At 27.7% G+C, this 16,728-nt stretch overlaps 1 protein-coding gene across 4 annotated transcripts; it reads right to left on the reverse strand.

The window, feature by feature from the left end:
• Window positions 1-3,163: 3,163 nt before the first annotated feature.
• LOC127253085 (wall-associated receptor kinase-like 22) lies at window positions 3,164-16,038 on the reverse strand. Of its 4 annotated transcripts, XM_051277516.1 has the most exons (3): window positions 15,836-16,038; window positions 7,085-7,178; window positions 3,164-5,547 (listed from the first exon to the last, which is right to left on the reverse strand). In XM_051277516.1, exon 3 carries the CDS (start codon window positions 5,515-5,517, stop codon window positions 3,298-3,300), a length of 2,220 nt encoding a protein of 739 aa, XP_051133473.1. In that variant the 5' UTR covers window positions 5,518-5,547; window positions 7,085-7,178; window positions 15,836-16,038; the 3' UTR covers window positions 3,164-3,297. The 4 variants fall into 4 exon arrangements, 2 of the variants coding, with proteins under 2 accessions (XP_051133473.1, XP_051133474.1); XM_051277517.1 differs by lacking the exon at window positions 7,085-7,178; XR_007839205.1 differs by lacking the exons at window positions 3,164-5,547; window positions 7,085-7,178 and adding an exon at window positions 14,432-15,746.
• Window positions 16,039-16,728: the final 690 nt, after the last annotated feature.

Raw genomic sequence — 16,728 nt, forward strand, 5'->3', positions numbered from 1 at the left:
TGTTTTTCAGAAAGTGCTTTAAAGTGCATAAACCTTTGAAATGCTTCCGACTTATGCTCTAGGATGTACACCCACATCATTCTCGTAAAGTCATCAACAAATAAAAGAAAGTATTTTTTATTTCCCAATGACGGTGTTCTTGTTAGACCACAAATATCTGCGTGCACAATTTCAAGAGGTGTACATGCTCTCCCTGCAACTTTCGGAAATGGGAGCCGATGCATTTTTCCATATATACATCCTTCACAAAATTTTTCATAATTTCTGATTTTTGGAAGACCGACACCCATGTCCTTCTGCTGTAGAAGCTACAAGCCTTTGAAATTGAGATGTCCATATCTTAAATGCCAAAGGTAAGTGTCATCCTCGGCAGCAGTCTTCAATGCGACATGCGACTCCATTTTGAGAGGAAAAAGATTGTTAGCCGTCATCTCCACCTGTACTACACAGTCTCCATAATTTTTGTCAAAAATTTCACACCTTCCATTGTCAAAAATCAGCTTGTATCCATTTCTCATCATTTGCCCAACACTCAAAAAATTTTGTGATATATTAGGCGAGAAATTTACATCATGGATGAATTTGTCACTTTTTTTGGTTTGAACGGCAACAATTCATTTTCCTTCAATCATCACCTTCTTTCCATCACCGAGCTCAACATGTGAGGAGTAGCTTCTATCAATTTCATGGAAATCTTCTTGATTTCCAGATAGATGGTTGCTGCAGCCACAGTCCAAGTACCACATCGTGGCTGATTTTGTACTATCTGATCGGGAGATAAATAGCTTACATGATTCATCCCCTGCTGAGAAGTGTGTCTCTTTCTGTTCTTCTCCTTGTTTGTTCTTTTGTTTATGCCAACAATCTTTGTCGGCATGGTTTGGCACCTTGCATATCTTGCATCTCCACCAACAATTTCTTGATTCGTGGCCTTTTCTATTGCACACGTAACACACTCTACATCTGATTTTTCAAATTCACCTTTCCCTCTACCCCTGTTCTGAAATTTTTGGCCTCGCCCTCTCCCGGGTGCTTGACCGAAGGAAGATTCCCCCTCTTCCTTGTTGCAATGAATTCTTGGAAATGTGTGTCTTTACTTGAAAAGTCTGTTCTAATGGTTGGTTGTTGTAGTTGCTCATTCTTTGCTCATAGGCTTCCAAGGTTCCCATAAGTTCGAATTGAGTGAGTGTCCTGAGATTTTTCGTCTCAATGATGACAGCAATGATGTGCTCAAATTTCTGCGGCAAACTTCTCAGAATCTTCTGCACTACTTTTTTTTCTGGAACTTCCTCTCCGCAACTTTTAATTTGATTGATTATTTCACCGACTCTTGAGAAGAAATCGCGTACCATTTCATTTTCCTTCATAGACAATGTTTCAAATTGTCTCCACAAAGATTGCAGCTTTATGGTAATCACCTTTTCTGATCCTTGAAACTCTGTTTTTAGAATCTCCCAAGCTTCTTTCGCTTTCTTAATGCCAAAAATTCTGGGGTAGATAGGTTTACCAACAGCTTGCTGGATAAACCGCAACGCTGTCGCATTTCTCTTCACATTTTCCTTATAATTTCTCTGCATTTCTTCTGTCCAATCTTCGGTTGTTGCATCTGGTGGTTCTTCATAACCATCTTCCACAACATCCCACAAATCTTGTGAGATGAAAATGGTCTCCATCTGCGAACTCCAGTAATCGAAATGTTCTCCATTGAAAATGGGAATTTGGGCACCGGTATAATTGAAAATTAAATTTGATGATGAAGCCATCTTCTCTTTTTTTTAATAATAAAACCTAATGCTCTGATACCAAATTTGTTGGAAATAAGGAGTTGTTGAAGAGAATTATAGTAGAGGGAAATTTTATTTGAAAGAAACGTTGATGCTTTCTTGTTTTTCAAATGCGCATACTACATGGGTATTTATAGGAAAATTATTTGTAGTAGGTAAAATTTATTAACACATTGAGAATAGTAAAAGTCTGTTCTTGAATCTTCACTGCCTTGAGAATTGGTGCGTTGGAATCCTTATTCTTTTTATTTTGGTATTGCAAATTATATTTGACAACAGGTTGGAAGGACTCAAACAACCTCCGATGGACTTTAATTTTCCCAATTCTTTCTCCGATCTTCCTCCTTGTTCTTTACCAAAGAAGGGACCTCTAATTAAGGTACATGGTCATCACGGCGCAAGATAGAAACCGGTGCTTCACTCTAAACCTCGACACCCACCGAAAATAGGCCATCGAAAACTCTCTTTATTTCACTCGAAGGTTATCGGAACTCACAAGAATTCTTCCAATGATTTCCCTATATCTCATTCTCTCGGATGCATGGAAACACCCCAAACTCATGTAATAAATCTTCGTGTATATAAAAATATACTTGGGATTTGATTAAATAACAACCTAAATAGGTGAAGTATATTGATTTTTGTAGCTGTTGGAGGTCTAACCCAACCGATCCTTCGAAGATATAATGTGTTTGGCCCATGCTTAGCCCGGCCCGTCGGACTTAACCCAAATCCTTCACCCAAATCATTTACCCTAAGTCCTAACCTTTGGCCCATTAGTTGGCTTGTTAGGTAGTTAGGGTGATATAAGTGTGATTTAGTTTCGTGATATATTGAGGTGGTTTTCGGAAGTCTAATTAGAAAAAACGATTAGAGGAGTTAATTGGTTAGTAATAGTTGTTCTTAGGCCGAGCTCGTGCCTGCATTTCCTTTCTACAATCTCAATCTTCATCCTAAAGTTGTGTCAAGGGCTGAGTCAAACTTTCTTTTACATTTATGTGTTATTTTTGGTTCAATTCAATACAAAAGTTTTAAATTTAATTGTGTTGTTTCTTGTAGAAATAAAGTTTATTATACTAAAACATAACAAATAATAATTATTTAATTGCTATATAAATTATAACATGAATTTCTCTTATAAATTTAAAATAAATTCTATATATATAAAATTTATATCAACATATGTATATATATCTGCAAATATATGTACAATGACCCTTATTTATGGTGGGTGCTGAGTGAGCGCGCTTTTTGCCCGGTTAGGGCCGTCCCTACACAAAGGCACTGTAAATTGAAACAGAAGCCATTCTATAATTAACCTATACTAACACTTTAAAGCCCAAAAGAACAAATCTGTTGGACTCCCGTTTGCGGATATATGAATAACGGTAAGTTTTCCTACCGGTTTGAGTTTTTAGGTGAGACAATCATTCAGCATCCGACAAAATTTAAAAATGGAAATTAAACATGCTATAGTATAGAATATATATATATATATAACATATATCATTCTTCAAGGCTCATCAGGCACTCGACTTTCAACCTGTTGTGTGTAATTGGTGATCGTATCGACTTGTGAGCTCGCGTAGATGGACAACGAGAAGTCGGATGACGCATCCGAAACCTCAACTGATTGGTTAAGTATGCTGTTGTGATCAAGATGTTGCACTGAAACCGTGTCGTCGTTCATTCCTCTTCGAATTCCTTGGAGATCAGCAGAAACTTCCTTCATAGTTGGCCTTTTCTTGCCATTCAAGTGCAAACATTTATTTGCAAGTTCAGCAATAGCCACAATGTCTTGTACCTTACCCTCTTTGAGGACTCTTGAATCAAGGATGTCGAACAATTGATTCTCCTCCATTGTATGCAAGAAATGTGTGGCCAAACTCTTTCCCGATTCTGCTCTAACTGAGGTCACTGCTTTCTCCCCAGTCAAGAGCTCCACCACAACCACGCCAAAACTGTATACGTCGCTCTTTTCTGTGAACTGGCTCGATTGGAAATACTCTGGATCGAGATAACCGAATGTGCCCAACACTCTTGTAGTGACGTGTGTTTGATCAATAGAGACCGACCTCGATGCCCCGAAATCTGAAACCTTGGCTCGGTACTTTTCATCCAGGAGTATATTCGTCGACTTGATATCGCGATGATAGATAGGTGCAGATGAAGCAGAGTGCAAGTATGCAAGTGCTCCGGCCACTTCAGATGCAATTCGCATACGCATTTCCCATGTCAATGGGAGGTCGTCGCTCCGCTCATGGATATGGTGGAAGAGTGTGCCGTTTGGGATGAACTCGTAGACGAGAAGAGGTACTTCTGTCTCGAGACAGCAGCCAAGCAGCCGGACCACATTCCTGTGGTTTATTTGGGAGAGAATAACAACCTCATTGATGAACACCTCAACATCACCTTCATCTACCTTTTTCGACTTCTTCACAGCCACAATCTTTCCGTCAGTCAGCATTCCTTTGTAGACGGTTCCTTGACCACCACGGCCAAGTATACGATTTTCACTGTAATGATCTGTGGCGCGTGTGAGCTCCTTTGAAGTGAACAACTTGGTTCTCTCGAGCCCATTCTCAGTCGAAGCCAAGTGCTGCTCCAATAACAACCCGCCATTGCGCTTATAGAACATGTATCTACGGATGCCTTTTACTGCCTCACTCACAAATTTGCCACACCTCCACACCCCATAGAGCAAACAGAGTGCTCCAAAAACGCTACCAATCACAGTGAATGTGATCGTGATTCGATTTCTGAAGTTAGCTGGACTAAGATTATGATGATCCCACTCCCTGTAGCATTTGTAACTCCCATTAGTGTTGACACAAGTTCCCCCTCCACAGTACCTCTCCTTTAGTGTTGCATTGCTACATTCGTCGATATCAGTGCATCCCCAAGGTAAATATGGGTTACCTTCATACCCATTCTTGCAGTAGCAATATCTAGATAAGGAAGGAACAAGGTATTCACCAACATCGACAGAATCATTGCAAATAGTTCCAGAGATTGCACCAACTGGATCATAATATTCCCACTCAATTACTAGAGGTGCAAAGCCTATATCAGTGTCGAATAAATTCAATAAAGGATCATTACGCAAGAACCTCTTTTTTTGTACAGGGAAGGCATACCCACAGAAAGTACCATCGACAGTTTGAGTGCTTTGGTATGCAAACTGAAGCTCCTGGAGTCGCGCAGGAATTGGTATGTCGCAGCAGTTGTCACCATTGCAAGTGGTATCTGCTGAATTTCTTCGACAACGGGTAATGCATCCTCTAATGGTATTGTTGGGTCTGGTGAGCAGTAGCCAGACTGTTTTTCTGCAGCCCAGATTAATCAATGCATTATACCTCGATGAGATGTAAAAAGGACTTCCCAAAAGTGATATTGATTGAGCGTGTTGTGTTGAGTCTTTGTAAGAACAATTTAGCGGCGACACACGTTGGTTTACAATGATTGTGCCGTTAAGGGAGATCTGCAGCACTTCCAGATTATCAATACTGCTCAAGATTGGCTTTGGAGGATGGGTGGAGTTATTACACACCATTGTGAAGGATGAATTTGCACTGCATCTCGAACCAATTCCGAAAGGATAAGGAATGGTGACGTTCCCGCATTTTTGTTGGCAGCCATGTTTGGACAAAGAGATTGATTGAGTCATGGCGGGAGACAGACACAAAATGTAAAAAACTCCATGTGTGAAGGGCAGCCTCCTCATCTCCATCATTTCTTGGCAAATTTCTTCGAAAAAATTAGACTGCAGAAACAGTGGAAGCCATTGAAAAACTACAAATCAAAGAGATTATAAACTGATAACAAAAAAACAGTCTGCATGCATATTAGAAATAATTAATCAATGATAGACTTGGTCATCACACTGAATGTTGAAGTTGAAATAATGACACTAGTTTGGTGCTTCCTATGTCACTTTCATCATATTTTTCCACATTTTGCAAGAATTTAAGGTGTGAAGGAAGTCATAGGCCCGTTTGGTTCGCATAAAGTTTTTTTAAGAAATTGGAATTTCTCAGAGGAATTGAAATTAATATCTAAATTATGTTTGGTTGATTGGATATTTGGTAATCAAACACTCCTTATCTCATGCAGAAATGTACTCGTTTTTCTTTTAATTGTCTGTTATTTAAAAAAATGTTCCCTTTTGGCGAGGGATATATATTGTGTGAATTTGAAATCAATATGCCAAATAGTAGAATTGTCCTCTTTGCGAATGCTTTAGGATTTTAACTCATGGCTACAGTTACAAATCCACTCTTACACCCCAATATCTTCTATTACTGGACAAAATATATTATTATCTTAGATAAGGTTTATAGTTACATAAGTATGCTACTGAAAATATTAGATATTTTAATTTTAAGAAAATAAAATTTTCGGATGAACTAGAATTTTTGAGGAATTGAAATTTGCTGAGTAATATGAATATATGTTTTTTTTTTTAGGATAATGGTAATCTTTATCAACCCATTATTTTAATTCCATATCACTGTTAATGGAATATATATATATGTTCCCTCTCTATTGATAGAAAATTGAGCTTATTTTTAGGAATTTAGGTTCTTTAAATAAAAATTTTGGAAGTTCAAGAGTTTTTAAATTTTTTCGAAATAGTAATATTTACGTATTTAATGTCATATATTGTGAGAAAAAAAAAATCATATTGCTAAGTAATTTGAAGTCATTCTAATTTTAAAATCATATTATTGGATATAAAAAGAACCGATTTGAAATTCTAATAAGTTATAAAGAATTGGGGCTCCAATCCAACCCCATTTTTTTACCCCATTTTGGAAGATAGCTATATTGTTATTTTATTTTTGGAGTAACACTGTAGCTCCACTGGAGTTGAATATTTTCTGTATTTTTTTTAGTGTGTTGTGTAATTTTCTATTTTTAAAAGTTAAACTCTTTCCGTCCCGTCCACCTTTAAAGAATATTTATCTTTTGCATCATTATATTTAATATTAAAAATATATTTATATTTGTATAATTTTTTTTACAAATTTTCTCCTATTAGTATTACAACATGTATTTTTACATGAGATTCTTAGAGATAGGCATATTACTGTAGATAGGAGAATTTGAGAATTTAGATAAAATATAATTAAAATTACAAATTATGTGGGACGACGGAGGGGAGGGACTTGAACCCTCAACCTCAGCCTTGGCAAGGCTAGTAAATTGCCCAATGTTTCCAAATTAGTACAACTTTGTCTTTTACGAATGAAAATCACAATACATAAAACAAATGAAACCTTCAATCAAGGGAACTTCACCTTCTTGGTGGACAACCTACGACTTTCATAGGTCCTTGGTTTGACCTCCTAATGAGAATTGAGGTCCTTGCGCGCGGCCGTCTCATCCCCAAAACTTGTTTATTTTATAAAAAGTAATAGTATAATTTATAAATAAAATATGAATTTTATATTTTTTTTAGTGATAATGTAAAAACAAATTAAATTTATGGTGTAATTTATAAATATAAAAAGTTATATAAAATGATATAAAAGAGGAATATAGAGATAATATATTTTTTAGAATAAAAATGAAAGATTGTGTTTGGAGTAAAATTACTTAAAATCAACTACATGTAGCTGTTGTAAAAATAAAATAATAGGTTGGAGATGACCTAATCAATTTGTGAATTTTTTTTTTGGGATGAATTTATTATTATTTTTTTTCCAACTTATATTTGTTTTTTCATATAATCAAAAAAATAAATTAAAACACGTGAGAAGACCAATCAAGCCTACATGACGTGTGGACTAAAGTATTCAATTAAATTTTATTTGATTTCTTTTATTTTAAAACGTCCGGTAGATGGGTGTGTTTGTTTGGGGCTTTAGATTTTGAGTTGAGATTTGAATAGTAAAAAATTTGAATTTGAATAGTTGTATGATGTGATATAAATAGGTGTTGATGTGATGTTTTGAATGTAAAATTGATTTTTAATATAATATAAAAAATGAAAAATAAGTGTTTGATTTGATATTTTTAGAGGGAAATTTTTGGATAAATAGTAAGATTTAATCTAAATCTTACAAACGAAAAAATTCATAAATTTCATTAATAGTTTGATTTACTTTTTTATTAATTTATATAATATTTTATAGATTTGATAGGAATGTAACATATAAATTTATATGAGTTATCATGGACTCCAATGTTGTAACTATCTATACAAATAGGTATATGCATAAAGATATCCAAAATATTTAGAAACAATACAAAAATATATGTGTAAATAAAAATAAGGAATCCTTAATTAATTTTTATTTAGATAACATATTAAATAATATATAAAATTGTGTAATTTATTATTTTAATTTTACAAATAAATAATATAACTTATTAAATTTTAAATATTGTATTATAAAAAATTATACCTTTTAATAATAACTTTAATAAATTTATTTTTATCAATGTATATATGTTATTATCAAATAATTATATTTAATTTAATAAAATATAATGTATAAAATATACATTAATTAGAAATAAATTAAAATATTGCATTAATAATAAAATAAGCATAAAATTTTATATAACTAAATAATATATTAAAATTATTCGATTAAATAAAATATTACAAAGTATATTATATAAATTTGTATTAAATGAAATAATAAATTTATAAATGTGGAATAAAAAAAATTGGAGAATGTGAAAGTTCTATTCTATAATGTAAGTAAAAAATTAGGTAAATTATCGATGAGTTCTTAGTATGATGTGACGGAGAAAGAAAACTCAAAGAGCATAAAAATCATTGCATATGTTCTTAAGGGCATCTGCATCGGGGGTTCTCTGTAGCAGAAAAAGTCCCACGTCATCTTTTATATTAAAAATAATAATAATAATTTCAAAATAAGGAAGTAAAGCACCGGAACTTTGTCCAGCACTTCTGACACCAAGTTGTTGTGGTTAATGTTGTTGTTGTTAATTGGGACACATGACAAAAAGAAAATTAATATATTCTTTATTATTTTTTATGTATTTTATTTAAATTATATTATTAACATTTTATTATTTTATATTATATAAAATTTAAATTTTTTAAAAAAATATACCAATATTGAATATATATATATATTTTTAATCAAATCTAATTAATTATTATGATAAATAAATATTAATATATTTTTATTTAATAAATTTTAATTAAATATACTTATTTAATAATAATATTAAAAATAATTTAATTTTGTAATGACCTTATAATTTATCCAATAAATTACAAAAATAATTAAAAATATATATAATTACTAAATATGTAATTGAATCTTAGAAAAAAATTAAAAACAAGAACATAATAATAATAATAGTAAAATAATAATAATCATATTAATAAATATTTGTTATAATTTATAAATTAAATTATTAAATAAATATTTATAAATATGTATATTAGATAAACTTATTATTATTCAAATTATTTTAAAAATTGATAACTTAATAATATAGATAAAAAGGAAATTAAAATTTGTATAAAGAATTTCTTTGATGTGAATATAAAAAATTTCTACATGAGTTGGCAGAGAAAGAATATGACGTGGAAGAGAGGAGAGTGATAAAAGAAGCTCATAAAGAGTTTTATGGATGCGGATGGTCTAAGCAGTCTCCGTCCGCTATCTTGCAAGATCCTTTTGATTGGCCTAAATTATAATCTATATGTCTATACATATATATATATATATTTGACGTCAATATTTAATTACTACATTGTTTGATTTTTGCGATTTTTTTTTTTGTTTTACGATTTTTTTATTGCATATATTAGTGAGGTATTTATAGTTTTGAAGTTACACATAAGTTTTAATTTTTTGATAATTCTTTTTGTTTTACTATTTTTATATGATAGTTGGGGATTCATGGCTATTTGGATTGGCTTAAAAAATAAATATAAGTGAAAAGTAAAATCAAAAGCCAAAAACAAGCATTTTATATTTGAATATATAATTATAAAAGCACTTTTTTTTTTTTGTAAAAAACTGTTTCGACATAATAAAGTTGAACGTACTTTTAAACGGTTTAAATTACCATATAGGACATAGTAAAGTATGTATATTTTATTATACTTTTATAATTTATTTTAGTATGTTATAAATTATAGGAGTATTTAAAAATTTTAAATTATCTAAAATAATTAAAAATATATTTAGTAAATTTTATGTATAAATTATATTTTTATTTTTATTTTTATAAAAATGAAAATTAAAAATATAATTAAATATAAAAAAAAATTTACTCTAAAAATTATTTTAACTTTATAAATTATATTTAAAAATATTAAATTATCCACTATATAATTAAAATTTATATTTTTAAATTTTGGTATCTTCAATTATAAATTTTCTCAATTAATTAAAATAAAATATATAAATGAATAGTTAAAATACAATTCTAATTAAATTTTATATAAATGAATTATTTTTATCTTTATTTTATGTTATTTATTTAATTAGTTATTATTATTATTAAGGTTAAATTTGTAATTTAAATAGTAAAATTGTACCTGAAAGTCTTGGATTAACTTTTGGCATGAGCTTTTGATTTCTATTTCTTAAAAAAACACTTCTTATTTGCATTGATTTCTGTCTAAAAGTACTACCTCGTTTGGATTGAATTTTGGCAGATTCTTTTAATTTCTATTTTTTAAAAAAACACTTTGTACTTGTTTGTATAAGCATATTGAGGATAACTTTGACACTGAATTTTTTTTTTTTTTTTTTTTTTTTGTTTTGTTTCCATAAGCATATTGAGGATAACTTCTTAAATAAATTTAAGCATTTTTAGTTAAAATTATTGGTTTATCCTTAATAATAATAATAATAATAATAATAATGTAAAAATAATTAATTTATGTATTATATTCTAATAAAAAATAAAAAATATAATTATATTACATTTTTTATAATTTATATGTTATAATTGAATTAAAATTTAAATTTGTAATTGAAAATACCAAATTTAAACAACAATATCTAAATTTTTTAATTGTACCAGAAGTGTTAAATATAATTTATAAAATTTTAAAATAATTAACCTAGTTTTAAAAATATATTTTTTTATACATTAATTTAAAATATTTAAATATAATTAATAAAATTTAAAATAAATTATAAAAGTTTTGTTGAAAAATACAACTATATTAACAGCATGTTTTGAGTAATTTAACCGGTTTAAAAGAACTTTCAACTCTAGTACATTTAAATAATTTTTTTTATCAAAAACTGTTTTTATAATGATTAATCCAAACACAAAATCGAATTGCTTATAAGCAAAAAGATACTTTTCAGAAGTCAATTCAAACGGGATCTTAGTATTTTGCAATTAATACTAATTTTTACGATTCTTTTTAAATAGTTTTAGTGGGTATATACAGTTTTTAGATTTATACACTTTATTTATAATTTATTTTTTATTCCGTTTGGAAACTCATGTTCTTATTGTTTTTATATATTCTTCACAAATTGATCGTTCTTGTTGCTCATATTTTCTTGAATTTTTCTCTAATATTTGAAATCTTTTACTTCATCCGTCTCGCAAGAAGGTTGTCATTTGATTTTACGTCATTATACTTAACATTAAAAATATCCTTATGTTTAAATAATTTACTCGACAAATATTATTGTATTTGTATTATAAGTACTAATAAACGTATTTTTACATTTTTCTCTAAATTTCTGTTGCATATTAATATAATAATTAATATTCAAATATCAACACGCAAAAAGACCATGACAACCTTCTTGCGAGACGGAACGTGTATTTATTTTTTCTACTATTCTTTTGCAATATACTTTATTTATACATGATTTTTAATTCAAGTGCAATACATCTAAAGGTGGAATCTGTTACTAGTTGAGGATATTGTTGCCGCTCTGCTGAAAGATGTTTATCGAAAATTATATTGCTAATTTAATTTATCTTTAAATCTTTTTTTTTCATTTTTTTGTTTTTTTGTTTTGTGTTTGAGCTTATTCAATCTATTTATGTTATTTAATACTTTTGTATTTCCAAGATTAATTGACAGTTCTCGGAGAAAATTACAATTTGGATGTCCAAATATGTTCATCGAAACAGTCAATTATAGCATATGCTATTGAAGATAACATCAATCATCAAATTCGATAAATTATTATTTTTTTATTTTATATTATTTTGATTTCAAAAAAATACACAGCAAAAGAAGGAGAACGTAAGTGTAAGTTTACTATTTTGATTTTTTTTATAAGTTTAAAAAATTATTTAATTAGTTCTCTAGCATTTTTTACTTTTTAATTTGATTTGTATTTATTTGATGTTAATTCTGAAGTACTCAAATTTCATATTGCGCTATTATATAAATTTTTTTCTCCAAATTTATTGCATCTCAATATTTTAAAAAAGATATTCAATTACAATATTAAATAAATAAGAAATCGATCTAGTCTTAATTTCTACTTTTACTACATATAAATAATTTGGCGCAGAATTTGATGTTATTTTATATTTGTTATATGTTTTTGCTTTTCAAATTTGTTTGATCCGATCATTTTGGAGAAGATATTCAAGTATAATGAGTATTAAAATATAGAAAATCTGTAGACTTTTTTTATATCTTTTATTGTATATTAATAATTTGATATAATTTTATTTTACTTTTTATTTTATAAATATTGTGAATTTTGTTTGTTTTGCATGTAATTTTTTTTTTACTGGAAATTATTTTTTATTTTTTTATATTTTGATATTTTTGTATAAGTTGCGATATAAATAATTTAATATGATATTTTTTATATTTTGCAAGATCTAAGTTATTTTACATGTAATATTTTTTATTGATAAATTTAATATTTATAATGATTAATATCTAAATTATTCAAATCTCATTTTCTTTTTTTATATGATTTTTTTCCTGAATTTTTGGATCTTATCGTTGTTTTGAAAGATATTCAATCCGATAATATTAAAATATATTATTTTATTGATTTATACTACTTCCGTTGGGCTACAAGTATTTTATTTATTTTTTGTATGTTGATTTTTAAATATTAATTTGTATATCAAAATATAATACAAATTAAGAAAAAAATTACAAAAATACGTGTCTTGTAATACTAATAGAATGATATTTGTAAAAAAAATTATACAAATATAAAAATATTTTTAATGTTAAGTACAATGACGCAAAAGGTAAATGTGATCCTTAAAAGAGGACGAATGAAATATTTAATATAAATTTATTAACTTTTATCTATCATGTATATCATATTCAATTATATATATTGGAATACTCTTAAGCAGTTTTAGTCAATTTTTTAAATTTTAAAAATAGTCTGTTTTTAATTTAAAAAACATATACTCCCTCTCTTGTATTCATTTATTTTTACGAGTTGACATTTGAATATTAATTATTATCAAAACGTATTACAAATCAAAGAAAAATGACAAAAATACTTCTATTAGTGTTTTATAATGCTAATATAATGACATTTCTAAAAAAAATTATATAAATATAAGAATATTTTTAATGTTGAATATAATGATGTAAATAGTAAATTGACACCTTGTTATGGGACGAGGGAGTAATAATTTTATATATAATTTTATTTTATAATTTCATTTAAAAGAATAAATTTAAATAATTTGTAGTTGATATTTTTATGATTATAAATGCTAATTACTCCCTCTGTACCATTCACCGTATCTATCTTTTAATTTTAATCTGTCTCGCTTATTTTGTCACTTTTTTTAAAAAAGAATTATATAGTTTAATCACATATTAAATTTTTAATTTTTTTAGTTTTAATTAGACTAATTAATTATTTTAATCTAAAATTATCTTTATTATACGATAATTATTTTTACTAATACATTTTTTATTATTTATTAATTATACTCCTCTTATATTCTCGTATTTAGAGTAAACGAAACACGATAATCGAAAGATAAGAAATATTATATTTAAATCACTTTTTACGTATTCATAAAATCTTCAATATGAAATTAAAACAAATCATTATCTACTCATTTGAAAATATATTAAAAGTAAACTTTAAAAACTAATTTTCTATTTTACTTTAGTGGTTATTCTTGTGTGCAATTAATTATATCTGATATTTTTTTGAATAATTATATTAAATAAACTGTTATATGATTATCATACAACATATGTTTACTTTATAATTAAGATTTTCAACTCATAATTTTAATTTTTCTATTTCTTATATAATGCAAAAAAAAATTTATATTGTTCGGCGAATTGATCATATTGATTTTTAAATTCTTTTAAGTTCTATATGTAATAATTGCATAAATTTATGTGAAAATCAATTTACAAAGATTGTATGTTTGCACTGCAAATATATCATTCATCTATATAGAAATACAATTTTCAATATAGATATTAAGGAGTTTTTTTTTTTTCTACAAAAAAATTTTAATATATTATTCAAAAAAAAATTAATATACTACATATAGTTATTATTTTTATATTATTTACATAATTTTCTATACTTTACATTTTTTTTTCAAACCAAAATACAAAAAATACACATTATATTAATTTGACAATAAAAAATCGTACAAATTTAAAGTTTTCGTACAAACAACTGATCATGCATGTTTTACATGTATAAATTTATATATATATATATATTATTATGTCCGTCCGACTCTAAGGATCTCATTTACTTTTTACGTGTTGATATTTAAATATTAATTATTATATTTAAACGTAGTACAAATTAAAAAAAAAAATTAAAAATATACTTCCGTTAATATCTTTTGTAATACTAATAAAAAGATATTTGTACAAAAAAATTGTACAAATATAAGAATATTTTTAATGTTTAAGTACAATGATGTAAAAGTTAAATGTGAGGCAGACGGATGAAGTATTTCATTATTAATTATTTTAACATGCTAATATCTCAATTGTTAATTACATGACAAAAAAAATGATACTAATATCTTCTTTAAATATACGACAGAATATGATACACATTAATACTGAAATTTATTGACATTTTTATAAATTGTGCTTATAAATTTACATATATATTATTACATAGGAAATTTTGTATTAATTGTTGATTGATCATAAAAATATTTGTATATTTCTATAAAATGTTTATCAATATAATCAATTATTTATTTTATATTATTTCAATAATTTATATAAATTGTGCAATGCACAAGAGACATGCTAGTTATATTCAATCAATGAACAATTCATTATCAAATACCTTGTTATCCCAAAAACACATGCATGTGTGACTTATAAGATTTTGGTTTTGGATTTTGATTTTGAATAGTAAAATGTGAATTAAAATAGTTGTATGATATGATATAGATATGTATTGATATGATATTTTGAATATAAAATTTAATTTTAATATAATATAATAAATAAAAAATAAATAGTAGATTCAATATTTTTGTTTTAAAAAATAATTAAAATAGTAAAATCGAAAATCAAATATCAAGAGGAAACACATCGTTTTTTTTTGGCAAAATCAATTCAATCCACGGGGGAATTAGATTTAATTTACACTATTCATTCAATTTTTTCTCTAAAAAAACATCAAATCAGACACCTAATTTTTATTTTTTATATTATACTAAAAATCAATTTTACATTCAAACCATAACATCAACACTTATTTATGTTTAAATTCAAAATTTTTACTATTCAAATCCCAACTCAAAATCCAAACCCCTTCAATTTTTGTCGTTCAAACTAAATATTTTTTATTTTTATTTTTATTTTTAATATTATACTAAATATTAATTTTATATACAAAATATCAAGTTGTCATGGCGATGCCTAATCGTCTTGGCGGTGTATCATCCCGGCCATAAAAGGTAGCCTCACCGAACAGCATCCGGGCGTCCCTTTGGCGACACCGTATCGCCATATATCGACAAGCCCAAGCTTAAGGCACTATATTCAACCTAATCTAATTCTTAAACCCATATTAGAGTTTAAATATATTCTAAATTCACCAAGCCCTAAATTCAACTTTATTTAAATCCAATCTTACCTCTGTTAGCTTAGTCCCACCCGATTATGTTGCCGCTGCCATCCGCCTCTGTCTTCCGTCCGGCTTCCATCGTTGGATAAGAACCTTAAGTTGTGGGTTTAATTTTGTTGTAGGGTAGTATATGATATATATATATATAATTTTTTTATTATTATTAATGAACTAGTGCTGGTGAGGAATTAGTGGAGAGGAGTTAGTGCAATATTTTATATTATTATTTTTTTCTAGTGCTGTGTGTTAGATTAGTTTCTAGTGCATAGTGTTATGTTAGTATATGATATATATATATATTTATATACATACAATTTTTTATTATATATTATGCAGAATTTAGTGGTTAGTACTTTATATTAATAATTATTCTTCTCTCGTGAAGAGTGTATATATTTAGTTCAGAATTTTTTATTAGGGTAAATTGCTTTTTTAGTCTCGTAATTGGACCCCTTATCACTTTAGTTTTGTAAGTGGAGCATGTCGCAAACTAGTCTCGTAAGTGAAAGATTTTCGCTGTTTTAGGCCTCCGGCGCCGGAGATGCCTGCGTGGCGAGGTGACGTGTCCATTTCTTTTATTTTATTTTTTTTGTATTTTTTTATTTTGTCTAATTAAAACAAAATTAAAAAAATAAAAAAAATGAAAAAATAAATAAATTCACGTGTCCGTCAGATGTCGCTGACCTGGCGAACACGTCACCTCCGGCGAGCCACGTGGGGGTCTCCGACACCGGAGGACTAAAACAGCGAAAATTTTTCACTTATAGGACTAGTTTGCGACAGACTCCACTTACGAGACTAAAATGATAAAGGGATCAAGTTATGGGATTAAAAAAATAGTTTAACTTTTTTATTATTATTCATGAACTATGCTAGTGAATATTACGTTGAAGCTATAGAAT

Source organism: Andrographis paniculata, unplaced genomic scaffold (genome assembly GCF_009805555.1).
Source record: "Andrographis paniculata isolate CXL003 unplaced genomic scaffold, ASM980555v1 Contig49END, whole genome shotgun sequence".
In the NCBI taxonomy this organism is placed as follows: domain Eukaryota; kingdom Viridiplantae; phylum Streptophyta; class Magnoliopsida; order Lamiales; family Acanthaceae; genus Andrographis; species Andrographis paniculata.